The 16,610-nt window shown below is 37.5% G+C and overlaps 3 protein-coding genes across 4 annotated transcripts; 1 reads left to right on the top strand and 2 right to left on the bottom strand.

Moving 5' to 3' along the window:
- The first annotated feature begins 1,893 nt into the window (after positions 1–1,893).
- LOC121783744 lies at positions 1,894–2,649 on the top strand. Its single transcript, XM_042181913.1, has one exon. The coding sequence runs from the start codon at positions 1,955–1,957 to the stop codon at positions 2,525–2,527; it is 573 nt and encodes a 190-aa protein (XP_042037847.1). The 5' UTR covers positions 1,894–1,954; the 3' UTR covers positions 2,528–2,649.
- A 406-nt stretch (positions 2,650–3,055) lies between these two features.
- Positions 3,056–6,614, bottom strand: LOC121783426 (stearoyl-[acyl-carrier-protein] 9-desaturase, chloroplastic-like). 2 transcript variants are annotated; one of them, XM_042181493.1, is made up of 4 exons: positions 6,442–6,614; positions 6,205–6,351; positions 3,838–4,342; positions 3,056–3,741 (listed from the first exon to the last, which is right to left on the bottom strand). In XM_042181493.1, the coding sequence occupies exons 2-4, from the start codon at positions 6,315–6,317 to the stop codon at positions 3,181–3,183; spliced, it is 1,179 nt and encodes a 392-aa protein (XP_042037427.1). In that variant the 5' UTR covers positions 6,318–6,351; positions 6,442–6,614; the 3' UTR covers positions 3,056–3,180. The 2 variants fall into 2 exon arrangements, with proteins under 2 accessions (XP_042037427.1, XP_042037428.1); XM_042181494.1 differs by lacking the exon at positions 6,442–6,614 and having other exon boundaries at positions 6,205–6,434.
- Positions 6,615–9,166: 2,552 nt separating this feature from the next.
- Positions 9,167–14,442, bottom strand: LOC121783880 (chromatin assembly factor 1 subunit FAS1-like). Its single transcript, XM_042182064.1, has 12 exons — positions 13,564–14,442; positions 12,804–12,903; positions 12,378–12,525; positions 12,167–12,290; positions 11,616–11,980; positions 11,215–11,532; positions 10,981–11,062; positions 10,768–10,905; positions 10,184–10,594; positions 9,961–10,098; positions 9,779–9,824; positions 9,167–9,698 (listed from the first exon to the last, which is right to left on the bottom strand). Exons 1-12 carry the CDS (start codon positions 14,059–14,061, stop codon positions 9,529–9,531), a joined length of 2,538 nt encoding a protein of 845 aa, XP_042037998.1. The 5' UTR covers positions 14,062–14,442; the 3' UTR covers positions 9,167–9,528.
- Between the last annotated feature and the right edge of the window lie 2,168 nt (positions 14,443–16,610).

The raw sequence follows: 16,610 nt of genomic DNA, 5'->3' as shown, positions 1-16,610 counted from the left end.
TGTTGATGAATAGTTGCGTAAGTATGTAATTAATAGGATGACGTGAATCACTAAACAGTTGTTTTTTATTAAAATACTATAATAATAAACCAATTTCCGTCGAGAGAGAATAAGTAAATAACTAACAAATTAGCAGTTTAGTGTTTCTCTAAAAGAAAATTTCATAAAAACTTGACACGTTTTTTGTCATTTTAATCAAATAAAGATAAATTTATTTTTTTATTTTTAGGGAATGGGCCCACATATCACTAACTTATTATATTCATATTTTATTATAAAATGTAGTATATAAAATAAGAATCATATTTCACTAGTTTTTTTTCCTGATACTTTTTATTATAAGACAAATTAAAACATGTCTTTTATTCACTCAGTATATGTAAATTGTAAAGAACATTAATAAATTTAGAGGTTTCATCGCAAACATACATTAAAAAAGATAAAATAGACATTAATTATAACCAGGGACGAAGCCACATTGCCACTGGCCCCCCAGCTATTGAAATTATTACTATATATGGTGTATACATTCCTAAGATATACAAGCATGTTGATAGCCGAGTTGGTTTGATATTCCCTTTCCTTCTTGAAGTTAGTTGTTCAATTCATGGAAACAACAGGGTTTTTGTTCATTTTTATTTTAGTAGTAGTATTTTATTTCCTCAAAACAGCTCATTTCAATTACTATTGAATCTTAATATATACCATTTGTATAGACTTTTGAAAGCTTTATCACTCATTAAATATTAGACTTTATTTATAGTCTATTTTTTAATTTAGTACTTTATTTATAGTAGTTACTATTATTTATTCTGGCTACTTTTTTTTAATACTTATTTTAGTAGTAGTATTTTATTTCCTCAAAACAGCTCATTTCAATTACTCTTGAATTTTAATATATACCATTTGTATAGACTTTTGAAAGCTTTATCACTTATTAAATATTAGACTTTATTTATAGTCTATTTTTTAATTTAGTACTTTATTTATAGTAGTTATTATTTATTCTGGCTACTTTTTTTAATACTTTAACTATAGTAATTAGTTATTATTCTAGTCTATTTTTAAAATTTTTTATGAATGATAAATGTAGTAATTATTTTAAAACATAAGTACATTGTTAGTCTACTTTTTAAATAACAAATATTTGGTTAATTTGAAATATAAATTGATCGAAAAACATGAAGAGCTCTACCGAAATGATACTATAAGCTTTCGAATAATGAATATGTGTGAAAATGATATTATATGCTTTATTTCATGTTACTATTTATAATCGTTAATAAGAAATGTTATTAATAGTATATAAGATGGAAATACGGTCATTTTCACGACATTGTGCAATTTTGATGTCGGGTTTGATTTTTACTAAAGTTGTTGTATTTGTATATATCTCTAGTTTCTATCACTAGTATTTATTTCATTATCATCTCCATCTCTCACTATTCCTTCCATTTATGTTGCAGTTGTTTACGGGGATATTAATATCGATGTAAAAAATAGCTCACAATTATAAACAGTTTATGGCTCCCAGACAAAAAATCTTAGCTTCGTCACTGATTATAACCACGTTGTGTGTTAAAACTTAAAAGTACCATTTATTTTCAATGATTATCCTACTTATTTGTTTCAATAAAGTTCAATTTATTTTTCAATTTCACCTTTCTCGAACAAGAAATAAAACAAAACAATTTTTTAATAAAAAAAGGATGAGAATAAACAATGAAAATGAAAATGAAATATGGCTTTTTAAAATCAATAGACTATCCGTTATACATCTCCCACTCCCACTTTCTCTATTCAATTTCTTCTTCAATCAAACGGTCATATTCCCGTTGCACCGCAAATCCTCATCCTTACCTTATCTATCTGTATATATACATCTCCTCCTCCCTCTCCCTCTCAAACCCTCTCTCTCTCTGAAAAACCCTCTCTCTCTAACAATCGATCAGAAATGGGCGGTTTATCAATCGACACCTCCGGCGACTGCTCGCATCCTCACACACACAAGGTCTTCCTCCTCAGCAACTACGTCCTCCTCGGCGGCGCCTCCAGCTGCATCTTCCTCACCCTCTCCCTCCGCCTCTTCCCCTCCTTGATCGGCTTCCTCTTCATCCTCCTCCACGTCGTCACCATCGGCGGCGCCGTCTCCGGCTGCGCGGCCGCCTCCCGCGCCTCCTCCGGCTCCTCCGCTGGAAAATTCTACGGCGCGCACATGGTCGCGACGGTCCTCACCGCGATCTTCCAGGGATCCGCCTCCGTCCTCATCTTCACCCGCCCCTCCGATTTCCTCGGCCACCTGAAATCCTACGTCAGGGAGGAGGACGGCGTCGTGATACTGAAGCTCGCCGGCGGATTGTGCGTGCTGATTTTCTGCTTGGAGTGGGTGGTGCTGACGCTCGCGTTTTTCCTCAATTACTACGCTTATGTGGAGAGGAAGGGCGGAAATGGCGGTTACGCTGCGAGGAGCGGGAAGGTGCAGGATGATGAGGATTTGAAGAGCTATCCATGGCCGTTTCAGGTCTAAAATGCGCCTCTGATTTGGGGGAAACTGATTTTCGTATTTGTTTCTGTATTGTATGGCGATGGAGGTTTATCGCTGTAATGCTATTATTCAATATTCAATTAATTAATTTAAAATTCTGATTATTTATTTGCTTTTCATTTTCTGCTGATTTAAATTTAACGAAAATTATCATTAAAATTATAGTAGTACTTATTTTGATCAATCTTACTATAATTTTCTAAACTAATAAAATAAATCTTAATGTTTAAACTTTCTCCAAGTCTCCCATAATATTCAATCTTATAATTTTCAAAACTAACAAATTACTAAATCTTAATTTTAACTTTTTATGTGGGAAAATCGGCCACATATCACCACAAATTCCACTGAAATAAATTATAATTGATTGGGACATTGCAAAAATTAATGTTTAATTCGCTAGTTTTCTTCAATTGCAACATATACAAAATTCGTGTTTAATTAGCTAGTTTTTGAAGTATAAATTAATTATGAATGGCATACCTAAATTTTGCAGTAGCACACACTATATATATATATAACAAGCAAATAATTGATAAGCTAAATAGTCTTTTTGCGTAGCAAAAGCAACCTTAATGTGTTCAAACCACGCCGGAGAAGAAACAGATAAAAACCACATAGTTAGAAAACACAGTTTAAAGCATCACTTCTCGGCCGTGAATCCAGCTGAAAGGCACCGGGGCCGACTTCTTCGCCCGTGCTTGCGCCCTCTCTTCAAGCTTCCGAATCCGAGGTGGCAAACCGCATACGTAATCTTGAGCCTTCCGTCCCTCACCGGAGAGCCCCGTCATCTTCTCCACCTCCCACCTCGTGACGAGGAACTCCAAGATGTCGGCGTAGTCCTTGGCGGTGTAGACTCCGAGCCGCTGTGCTACGGAGGAGAAGTGCTCGAAGAGGTTGTCATCTGCGCCGTCGTACATCAAGTGAGCAGGCATCGAGATCTTCTTCCTCATCATGTCAGCGAGTGCGAGCACTGTGCCGTCCGGGTCGACCTCAAACAGCTTCTCGGTGATTTTGGTGTAGGCCGTCTCGTGACGCTTCTCGTCCGCGGCAATGATGCCACAGATCTGAGCCAGCTTCAGGTCGCCGTGTTCCTTGGCGAGCCGAGCTGTGTTTCCATGAGAAACGAAGGTTGCCCTCTCCTGGAACGAGGTGTAGATGAATCCGAGATAGGGGTTTTTGTCTGTGCCTGGATCCTGCAAATTATAAACGAAACGAAAACAGTTCAAACCACAACATAAGTAAGAGTCACGTATCCAGGGTGTGGGTAAGCGAAAGTGGAGCAGTCTTACCATGCCTGAGCCGATCAGGTACTGTATGGTTTTCTCGATTTGCCTCATGTCAACGCGTCCAGAAAGATAAAGATATTTGTTAAGAAGGTCGCCGTGCCTATTCTCTTCAGCAGTCCACGCCCTCGTCCAGATAGCCCAAGGAGTGAGGCTGGCACCAGTCTCGTCTCGCACTCCATCTAGAGTGTTGAGCATAGTCTGATACGTTGGAAGAGCTTCCTCTGTGATCATATCCCCGACCAACACGACAAAATAGTCATCAGGGAGATCCTTGGTTCGCTTCCTAAGTTCTCTGACCTCTTCTTCAAAGCCCTCCGAAGATGGATCCGGAAGAAAATCATTTGGTTGCCAACACTTCTCAACAGGCTTCAGGAGTACCAGGATGTTCTCTTCAGCCCAATCTTGCAACGAATTGAAGATCTCACGCTTCTCCGGTGGCAATGGGTGGGTGACTTGGACACGAACCTCACGAGGGGGAGTAAAAGGCTTTTTAGCTTTTCCAGCATCTCTGCTTGCAAAGAATGAAACTGTCAGAGTAAATAACAGCAGAGCAGTTGAATAAATCACAAAATTCCAATGAGTTCATCAAATACAGGTGTTATCTTCTTCACACAAATTGCAAAAAAAAAATTATGGCTTTCAATTTTTTCAAAATACAAATGCAAGGTTTTTCCAATTTGGTGACAACAAAACCCACGAATTCGCATATGTGGGGAGAGTCCAACAACAAATGTAAACCAAGAGTTTCAACGGACTTTTGTATGTCAGCATGTCCAAAGCGATGAACACATCATATATAGATCATATAGGCAGTTCCCAGATCACGCCTTAGCGTAGTAAAAGTCAAAACTAAAACAAACAGGAAGTGATAGGTAATTGCAGGACGGTTTGATGCATAATGCTTCATTCAGAGTACTAAGTTGTCATCCTCGCAGTCATCATACTTTTCTTTTCGAGTACAATTAATGTGTGAAGATGAGAAAATAAGATTGCACTAGTGTCTCAATCAAGAGAAACAGGAAATGTTGTAGGAGTACCAACCACCAGCTTATGCATAGCTATAAAAAGAAATAAAATAAACAACGATGTCAAGAAAGAAATATAGTGTACTAGTGCAGTAGGAAGGAATAGAACGAGTCCAACCTTAGAAGAAAGATGCGGGCAGAAATTAGGCATCTCTTACACACCAACCTATTCCATCTAGTTATTACCAACTACATAATACCACCCCAACACTTTATACATGCACTTCAACTCCATTTCTATATCACATTTCAAAGAGACACGGTAGAGCATTTTTCATACATGTAATGAGCATTAGTGATAGTGAAACATAAATGTGATTCAAAATTGTCCCAAAAAATCATATAACAACACTTCCCCGTCAGTGTGTTTTATAAGCTGAATTGTGACCAACACTTCTATACATGCACTTCAACTCGATTTCTATACCACATTTCCATGTGAGATGGAACAGTATGTCTCATACATGTAAACAGCATTTGTGATAGTGAAACGTAGATGTGGTTCGAAACTGTCCCAGTAAATCATAATTCATACAACGACACTCTTCCCCCTCAGTATGTTTAATAAGCTGAATTGTGATAAACATGTTGACTGCCGACCAACCGGCATTTAAAAATGAAATCACTGTTAGCTAGAACTCATAAAAACCAATAGATAGGAAAGAGACATCAATTGAGCATGATATAGTTGAAAATTTAAATACTAATATAAAAAAGTAAGATACTTGTGCTTAAGATAATCAGGAGCATCAAGATTTGCTGGCAAGTCAAAAAAAGACAACCACAAGATCAAGTGTGCATAGCAACAAAATCAACTGGAACCTGGCCCTACCACAAGAATTAAAAAAATGTCAAAGTATCAACCTCAGAGAGAGAGAGAGGAAAGTATGTGTCAAATTGGATGTATCTTATGAAGAACATGATACAGAGCAAGCACCAATCTTAATGGCAGGACTCAATCAAGATAACTCTGCAGCATAAAGTCGGATGTATTTTATGAAGAAAAGAAAGAAAAAAAGACAAAATCATCAACTGAAATAGCGACTGATATTTGAAATGAATTACTCATACCTAAAATTACAAAAATTGCAGAAAAATGGAAATCGGATTCCTCAGAAAACAACCGAATATCACTATCCACATGCAACTCGTTAGGAATACAACAAATCTAGATCAATATATAACTAAAAACCAGCGAAAAATGAAGAACAAAAATACAAATCACATACGAGTGTAAGCTAGCCATTTCAATTTATTGACCTCACATGCCTCTAAAACCACTCATCGCATCAAATCAAACCACACACACGAAATGAATCACGATATAAAAATTAGAAAAGCTTACAGTGAGGGAGAATGAATGGTGGAAGCCATAGAAACCCTGTGGCTGTGAGATCTAAGCTGAAAACCGGGGAAATTAGGCATCTTCATCGGCGTAACGCTTAGCTTCAGCGCCATTTCCAAGTATATTCCGGCGGAATCAGACGAATCGCTAGATTTCAATCACAGAAATCAAAAGCTCAGAGCGAGTGTAAGCAGAATGGAATGGAGAGAGGCAGAAATCAGAAGAAAGAAAGCTTACGCAGCTCAATATATGGCGATGGCTGCCAGTTGCCACCGACCAAGGCGATGCTACCTATGTTTTCGCTAAATTGGAGTGTTCTTCGCCAAGGTACAACTCCCTGATGCACGAACCGTGCTTTGTTGGTATTGTACCTTTCCACCCGCTGATGTTGAAGTGATCTGCGTTGAGACTGAGACTTCGTATAAAAATCAAATTAATCTATTTTTTATTCTTTTTTTTAAAGTTATCGATAAAATAGATAAATTGAGCTTTATATTTATGTAAATGAGTAAAATTAAAAATATTTGTAATAATAAGTTTTAGTAGTACATAAATGAAGTGGTTAAATATTAACGTGAACCAAATGAAAATGATGCTAAGAAATAGTAGTGCTTAAATAAGCTATTTAATCTACCATTTCTCCATATAAATATAACATGTAGTGTCACAAAATCTGGAATTAGGCGTGACTTCAATATACATTGTGCACGAGTAGATTGACTTTTTTTTCCTTTTTTTTTCTTTTTGAGAGCCAATTTTTTAATTTTTGGTGATGAAAATCTTTTTTATATCCACAAATTTATTGATGTTATTTCATTTAATTTGATAAAAATACCTCAAATATAAATGTGAATCTCCGACCAAAAGAAAAACATCTTACCTTCCTAGTTACTCTCTATTAATAACCTAATGGTTTGTTAGATGGGTATTCATATTGTATTTATATGAATAAATAATAAAGTAGCCTTTTGGCGTGTACTCCATTTGGTTCCTATTAGAGTCTTATTTATTACCTACACAAGCATTAAAAAAATGTACTTTATTGAAAATAAAAAAAAATAATGAAATGCTAATCATACATTTTTATATATTAGTTTTATAATAAGATGTAAGTTGAATATGTTAGTGAAATGTATAACTCACTGACCAAAAATACAAAAATACTAAAAGTGTGAATCTTCTAATAAGAATCAATCGAAAAATAAAAAAATAAGACTTCTAATATAAAGAATTGAAGAATACTAAAAGTGTGAATCTTCTAATAAGAATCAATCGGAAAAAAAATAAGTCGAAAAAAAATAAGACTTTTAATACTCCTATAAAGAATTGAAGAAGTTCCGTGTTTGGTTTGGGCTCAATTTAAATTTTAAATGATTTGGATTACATATTTGTCACCCAACTTATAAATTGATTACTACTACTATGCATAAATAATTTTGGTATGTGGATTAGAACTTGTTTGATTTGGGCTTATCCATTTAAAAGATTTTGATTACATCAATTTGTCAGACACAGCTTTACTTGTTGTGTACACATATGATTTGTTCACGTTATATAATGTGGCACCAGTTACTGTATGATACTATAAACTATCATATGAATAAAATACTCCTCAAATTTTGATGCATAGCAACTTCTTTCGTGCTCATGTTCGATTTTGTTGACGGTTTATTTATATTTTCTCTATAAATATATATAGGTGAGCGGAGGCGGACACAGAAAAAGTTGGCCATAGGGGCTGGCGCTGGACTCCACTATATAATTTTTCATAATCAAATATATTATATATATAATATATGTATATATATATAATATTATATAATGCAAAAACCACAATTACAACAACAGTAAAAATGTATATATATTTAATACGAACTAGTCCAATATATATCTAATAAAAAGAACAAAAAAAACGTGTCATAGCTGTGTTTTTACATCTAAAGCGGGGACAACTGAATTCTACGTGTTCTCATCGATTGAAAACGTTGCAAGATTTGTTCGTTTTCAATTGTTAAAAACAGGTTCTTTTCAATATACATAATTAAACTGTCATTCTTCCACTCTTCTTCCATCGATTTCACAAGTCAGTCCAGACAATCTCATATTTTTGATAAAAAGTAGCTATTAGAATATGTGCATTTGACAAGAATTTCAAAGTTCAAGCCATAGAATTAAAAAAAATAAAAACTTTAAAATAACTATTGTTTATAACTTTTTTTACAAACTTGCAACTATTCTCTGAAAATCTTAAAAAAAACAATAGATAGAATACAAAATTAACACTTTAATAAATTCCTTTACTTCACAATTTGTGTAGAATTTGCATTTTAAATTCGCTAAAATCTCAAAGACTCAAACCCTCTTTTCACCGTTTCTGCGTGCCACACTGCCACTGTTATAAACACTTCAGTCTCTCTCTTTTTATTTTTCTAAATTGCAATATACAACTTAAAGTACTTATATTTTACAGAAGACAAATTTTTTATTTAATTATTTAAACAAAGCGTGTTCCCACTTATAAAAGTGCTAGCACTTTTACAAGTTTCAAGTCTATTTTATCTAAGCTAAAAACGCATCAAACAAATTAATAGAGGTCAGTCTGACTTTTTTAGTTTTATTTTTAAATTACTCGATCTTCTTCCTCACCCAGTCACTCCTCATTGCGCCATGATTATACTTTTTCTTTGCAATTTTTAAATTTTCCCTTCTTCCTTCTTTAATTTCAGCCCTTACAACTATTCATTCCAAGATAATTTCTTCTATAATACCATTAGTTGGTAAGGGCTTAATATGATTTTTCAAAATTTTTTAAATTTTGAAAGTAGAAATTTAAAAAAAAAAAAATTGGGTAAGGGCTTAATCCCTACCCTCCGCCCAAGTGTATCCGCCCCTGTAGTTGAGTGAGTATTTGTTTGGTTAAAATACATCAGTATTAGTAGCAACGATAAAAAACATATGAACATTTTGCAAAATGCTTAATAAGATCCCAAACTCAAAGAATAACAAGAAAATTGAACTCCAAAAGCGATACTAGTATACTAGAGAGTATTATTAAACTCAACTCAATTCATTTTCTATCCTCCCAAACAATCCCTATGCATACCTAGTGTTGCTCAGTTTTAACCGAACCAGCAGTAACGAACCAGAACCGGCAGTTTCGAAACCATGAGCATCATCACTCTATGCATACCTGCTCTACACTATTTCTAGCACATAGTTCACTTTCGAAAAGCAGAAACTGTCACCAAACACAGAATGATGGATCACTACCTAATTTACACATGCAATGGGCAAAAGCAGAAGAAAGAAATACCCTATTCCCATTCACCGTTGCTCGTTCAAGCAGTCCTGCTCTGAGGAGGCAATAGCTGCTGCATGTTTCTGTGGCAGCTGAGGCAATGTCAGGCTCACATTCATAGTGGTATTCTTAGATGGAGGCAAGCATCTTTTTGAGAAGAATGAGGCTATGCCCTTTGCCTTGAGAGACTTCCTTTCTGCATAGATAAAATAGCATGTTTTAGTGTAGAAAAAGGAATGGACTTTAATTAGAGATTAAAGGCTAACCACATGATACCTGGTGATATAGATATGCCAAACTTGTTCAAGATTTCTTTCTTGACCTGAAGTATCATCATAATAAACATGTTAGAGCATAAGATCTAGCAAATTTTTTGTAATTCACAATCAAAATTCACAAAAAATCATGATTGTTTCTAAGCCAAGTTTGAATAAGTTGAAGAATATGAGGCTAATGACCTGCCAACGATTTTCTGAGAAATCTGATATTTCGCGGACTTTTTTTCTCAGTAGAGATTTTGAAAAAGCCGGGAACGTATTATGTAGAGCATCGGATAGTTTTGCAATGCCATGTGGACATGAATTGATGATGGAAATCTGCAAAATATAAGTAAACTTCATTTATGGTATCAATACTGTATATACATAATGAATCACACAACGAGGAAAATGAGAAACTTACAATCTGAGGCAAGTCTGAATCAGGTATACCAGCAGCAGCAGTTGAAGGTGTTGGAGTTGATTTGTTTGGTAAAGATTCTAAATCCTCATCTACCTCATTGTTATTAATTGATATTTCTGTTGCGGGGAAATCAAACAAAGGACGGATACAAAGAGCTTGCAAGCACATTTTTTCGAGTTTCTCTGAACCAGATAGCTCTTCAGCTGGTGACAATGTGGTCTTTTCATGCATAAGATTTAATATGATCAAGGGCTGATTCTTTTTAAGCGCGTGCTCTGTCATATTATTCAAATACTTCTGCTGTCGGAGCAGGGAGCAAAATTCTTCACTCTGTACTTGCTCTTTGATGTCAGGATGATCTCTCGCTTCCTCGACTAGTTCATCACATTCCATCTCATCAGCCTGTACTCCCTGCAACCCACAATATGATAAGCTCTGAGAAAAAGAAAGGAAGATGGAACAAACTGCGAACAAACTTTGAATCCCTCGCTTTTCTATAATTTCCAGTAGCTCTTTTGGAATAAATGGACATAATAGAAATAACCCAGAGAATGAAAAATAGGCTATCAGAAATTAGAGCTCACCTCACTTTCCGAGAGATAACCATCTGGAACAAAAAATCCATCTTCACTTTCATCTTCATCATCAACCTTTTGCTGCTCATCCATGCTTTCATCCTCCTCGTCCTTCTCACAGTCAGATAGGCTTTCACCAGGTTCTTCCTGCTCAGTCAAATTTCAGATGAGAAAAATCTTAATGAGAATGCTTGTACTGAATTAGCTACTAGCCTAGTATACCTCTTCCCACTCCTCATCGCTGTCAATCTCATAGTCTATATCTGGATCCTTTGCCAAAGGGTGGCGCCCTCCAATAGCTTGACTAGAGAAACATAAGACTTATAATCAGATAGAAAATATTTGTAGTAACAAGCCATTGCAGGTCCATACACAAAATAGAGAGATTAAAGTGGCATGCTGCAACTAGCTTCAACAATATTGGCTTTAAGTGAAAATATAATACTACCACTTTACCTTTTTTTGGGCCAAACACCATAAAATGCAGGTCTGTGGCTCTTATCAAATTGCAATAGCTGCTTACTGCGTTTTCTCTTTTGGCTTTGAGAAAGAGGCCGGTCGATGGTAATTTGAGACTGTCTTCCATGAATATTGAGGTCAGTTGATCCATCCACATTCTTCTCTTCAACTTGGAGCTCATCACTAGGTATTTCAGTGTTAGTTGTAAGCTTAAGTTCCTTGACCAGCTCAGTCTTAGGCTTCTGACGCATGCCCCAGTGAACTTTCTTTGAACGAATAGAGTTTCCGATGTGGCGCCATGAATTCAAGTGTGACCTGCAATAGAACACAATATGGCACTGAGACTTGGCACATAATAAGCTGGAAAAAGATATGGTGGAAAAGGGAAAGGACCCTACTTCCAGATAGCTTTGGCCTCAATTTCAGCATTTCCAACCAAAATAGAGTCCATCTTTTCTGTAACAGTTTCAGATTCTAGTTCAACCAGGTTTGGAGATGGCATAGATGTGGTGGCTTTGTTTGAAGAACTGTCATTTTGAGAAGAAGTAGATTTCTTTCTTTTAAGAAACTGCTCCATCATTGATGCTTGTTTCTGAACGGCAAGTTGCTTTTTCAGTTCAGCTTCTTCTTTGGCCTTGCGTTTTTTATCTTTCTCTGCCTCCTCTTGCTGCCTCCGCAGTTGTTTCTGCATGTCACTTTCTTCTTTCTCACGGCGCCTTTCCTCCTTCTCTGCCTCTTCTCGCAAGCGCTTCTGTTCTTTTTCCTGCAGGGTGAGTTTAATTAAAAATAAACTTATAAGAAAGAAACTAAGGTTCCATAAGTTATTAGTTCATGCAATAACCTTCTTCATGCTACTATTATCTAACAGGAGTAATCAATCTATTTTAAAAAGAAAACCAGGCCAATAACTAGAGAAAGTAAACAACTAAATAACTGCAATAACATTTACATTCTGCAGCATTTCCTTCTGAAGTTCCCTCTCTCTCTTCTTCTTTGCCTTTTCCATTTCTTGTTTGTCCTTCTCCATTTGCTTGATTAACATTTTTTCATCTTTCTTGACTTCTTTCTCAGCCCTTCACCGCCAAATGAAATGATAATAAGGCAATATGCCATCTTACAAAAGGAATTGTATGTATATAGCACACTCAAATAACACTTACATTTCAGCAGCATTTTTCTGTGACAAGTTCTGCATTAACATCCGAATATCTGTCTCATTTAGAACTTTACCAATCTTTTCCAAAGCTTTTGCCAAATCCTGCGGGCGATTTGGATGGTCCTCTGGCTTTTCAAGGGCACTAATCATTGCTGACAAAAATCGAATTTATCATGAATGAGCAAACCTCAAAAAGAGACCTACTAAAAAAGTGTCTCTCCCACCAAGCTTTGAGATCATAGAACAAAAATGTTTGCGAGCAACAAGACCCTTCTAAAATGGCTGCACAAGTTAATCTAGTGAAAGAACAACAGAATTGCTAAACAAAGATAGCGTGTAAAGAATGAGCCAACCAGCCACAGCTGACCACTCAGCAACAAATATCAACTATGATATAACTATCCAAGTACCATAATTACATAAATTCTACCTGTAACAGCTGCAATTCTCTCCTGAGTTTTTTTCCGGCAAGTACGGCGAACTTTCACTGATGCACGCTCTGAATTTGGGATCAGTTTCAAGTCTCTAGTCTGCAATAGAACAAATTATGCAATAAGTATAAAAAATCTGTATCTAAACCAAAGGAGGAACATAATACTGTAAGCAAGAAGGAAACACAGACAGACTGGCACATAGCTAAATGGTACGTAGATGTTGGAAGGTGTGTGTACAAGATTAATGTCCATTAAAATGAGCAAAACCTCTGCAATTCAAAAGGGTGGTTTCAGAGACAGGGATCACAATTTATCACAAACATAGTATCCCAGTTTGAAGGGAACAACTAAATTAGAAATTGAGCTAACCAATAATCAGCTAAGCATTTAAGACCTAAACTACATTAGCATTTAGTCAGGAAACCATGACTTGAACGGTTCTCATGGAAGAAACATGAAGTCCAATATCTTTGGTACTTCAATCCTAACAAGCATAATAGATTGAACAAGATTGAAGACAATAGACAAACCTATGGTCACAAGGAGAAAGATCAAGAACCAACATAAGTACATAACTCATCAAATGCAAAACTAGAAATAGTAAAAATACAATGTGATGCAACAAGCCAATCAACACCAAAATCTAAAGGAGAGTAGAAACAAACCCTATAATTATATGAAGAAGAAGGTTACATACAAGATACAATACTACTTAATCACAAAATCATCAAAATCGACATTTCATCAAAATTATACCTCCCAAAACCAAAGAGCATGCTCCGCCTCATCCTCTAAAAGATCTGCATCTGCACTAGCCACACCATAACACAATCTCTGCCCAATCATAAGCACACTACTCTTCACACTAGCTCTAGTAACAGTGTCGCCATTTCCAATCCTACCCTTAACTTTCTCAAATATTTCATCCACGAGTGTCGACAATGGAAGATCGCTCTCCTCCATTAAACACGCAATCACACTATTCAGAGGAGCAGAAGAAAACCCTACTTTCTCCACATTTTCGACCAATACCTCTCTGCTTCTACACGCTAAATCTTTACCAAATCTAACAAGGCTATTGATTTCACCGCGCAATGCGTCGATTTTCGCCTGTTTCTCACCCGGGCTTACAGCGTACAAACATGGCTCCAACCTTTTCCTTTTCTGTGGCCTCTTCTTCTGGTCCGAACCGTCCGATTTCCGCTTCATTTCATCCGCCGCAGGGTCGATTTTCATCGGCTCAACTCCCGCCATAGCTAGATGCAATGAATTAGTCTTTTTTTTCAACCAAGAAAATACACCCAATAGATACAAAAGGAGATCTCGAACTTTTTTAAATTGGGCCAAAAATCAAGCAAAAACTACATATAACCTCTCGAATCAAGTGTCGAGAAACTATTTTAAGCAATATAAACGAGTGATTCACTTTCTGTGAGATTTTTAAGACGCCAATCAGTGAAAATCATCTGAATTTAACTTGGAACCAATCTGAGATTCGAGTGGAATGAAAGACCAACACAATTTCTCTCACGGTGAATCGATTTTGCAGTGAGAATTTGGGTTATGTGTGTGGATTTGCTGGCTTCCCGCTTAGTTTTGGCGGAATAATTCTCTATTTGCCGCCTAAATTTTTGCTGTCCGCCATTTTTGAAGTCACAAAGATTCCAAAGCAAGGCAATTTTATTATTCTATTTCAATATTTACCTTTTATTAAAATAAAAGATTAATAACTGCAATTCGTAATTTCAGACTATTAATGAGAGAGATACATGTATGTTAATAGTCCCTTAAATTACTATTCACGGGTCTCACTGTACTTTTTTACTCATCTCTTAACTAATGGACGGAACCTGCAACCCTCCATCTCTTATCCGTCCCTTAACCGTCTCTTAAATTACTATTGATTCAATTTCATTTTTTATTTTTATTTCCAATAAATTTAATTAATAAAAAACACACTTCATTAAATAAAATAAAAATACAACTTAAAATCCTAAAAAATTTAAAAACCTCATTAATAAGATCCTAAAAAATTAAAAAATACATAATTTAAATAAAAAAAGATATTTTTATGGTGGATTAATTTGTGAGAATGATTTGATATTTATAGAAGTGATTGGAGGCTTAAAAAATAAAAAAAATTAAAATTTTGCAAAAAAACGCCTATAAACTGCTATAAACGACTAGTATATTTTTTGAATTTATTTTAAAATTTTTGAATTTTTCCTGAATTTTTAAAAAAACAAAAAAATATTTTTTCGGATAAAAACTACGCCCACTCGAGGGCCGACGAGTGGCGTCACGGACGAACCAGAGCTCGCCATGTCGCCAACGCGCGCGGCGAGACGTCTCGCGAGCTGTCCCTCCGGGACAGGCGTTTCTCCGTGACGAGATGGAGACGGAAGGCTGCAACGCCGTCCCTTAACCATTCCGTCACTCCGGGACGAGATAAGTGATGGCTAAGGGACGCGTTGCGGAAGGCCAATTCGCATGTGAGGCCACCCGCAACGATTCACGCGGGTGGCTCGTAAGGCCACCCGCAACGCGTCATGCGGGTTGCCCGTATTCAGTCACTAAGGGACAAGACGGCGGCGTGTCGCGTTGCAGCGCCCCGTCTCGTCCCCGGCCCGTTTCGCGTTCCGTCCCGCTGTGACGAATGGCGAGACGTTTCGCCACGCGCCGAGGCGATGTGGCGCGCTCCGGCGCCATGCGTGACGCCCACTCGCCGGCCCGCGAGTGGGCATCGTCACGCTGACTCAATAAATCATTTTTTTTAATTAGAATTAAAAAATGAAAAAATGGCAATATTACCGTTATATTATCGTTTTTATTTTTTTTTACTCTGGAAATACTCCTAATTCATCCGCATTTCACACACAAATACACATCTATGCTTCCCAAATCATCTCCATTTACTCTCCAATTTTCATCTAACCTCTCATCACAAAATGTCCGGCGACGGAAACTCTAGCAGTGGCGGTGGCGGTGGCGGCTCCGGCGGGTTCGACATCAACGCGTTCGGTGACTTGGGGCATGTACAATGTCCTCGGTGGTGGTTCCGGTTCGTCGACGCCGGGCACCCAGGGTTCGTCGACGCCGGGGGTACCAACCACACCATTTTGATGTGGATGCATACGTCCGTCCCTCCGCCCCGAGGTATTCGCAGGGATTATCCTAGATTCGGGAGGATTATTCTGTTGAACCCACTCCGGAAGAAGGCCGAGGCGGTGGAAGCTCCAGGGCGGAAGCAGAGGTAGACGAGGAGGAGGAGGAGGAGGCGGAGGATCTAGGCCGGCATCCGTACGGCCCTAAAGAAACACTGGCGGTGTACAGCGCCTGGATTATCTCTCGTACGATCCAATCGTCGGGAATCAACAACCTCGGAAGTGCTTCTGGGAAAAAGGTCACCGAGGCCTACCACGAGATTAAGCCGAAGGGGTTCCGCCGCCGCACATATTAGATGCTCCGCGCTCACTTTGACCGAGTCGACAGAGAGGTCAAAAAATTCTTCGCCATCTACAAGAGTGAAGCGGCTCATTACCAAAGCGGAGCCACGGGAGCCGACATTCTGAGGTCGGCTTTGCGAGTCTACTTCGACGACACCGGCAAACAATTCAAACATGTCGATGTTTGGGAGGTCGTCAAAGACGAGGAAAGGTGAGCCGACGGTTACCGGTCCAGCTCGGGCTCGACCTCGAAGCGCACGAAGCACACGGCGGGTGGCCAATACCCGTCTAGTGAGGGCGGTTCGGGCAGCACCGCACAAGAGCTTGCCTCGCAGGAGGTTGAGTTCACGACAGACG

Source organism: Salvia splendens, chromosome 21 (assembly GCF_004379255.2).
Source record: "Salvia splendens isolate huo1 chromosome 21, SspV2, whole genome shotgun sequence".
NCBI lineage: Eukaryota > Viridiplantae > Streptophyta > Magnoliopsida > Lamiales > Lamiaceae > Salvia > Salvia splendens.
The sequence above is the reverse complement of the archived record's forward strand: the minus strand, read 5'-3'. Positions and strand labels throughout refer to the sequence as shown.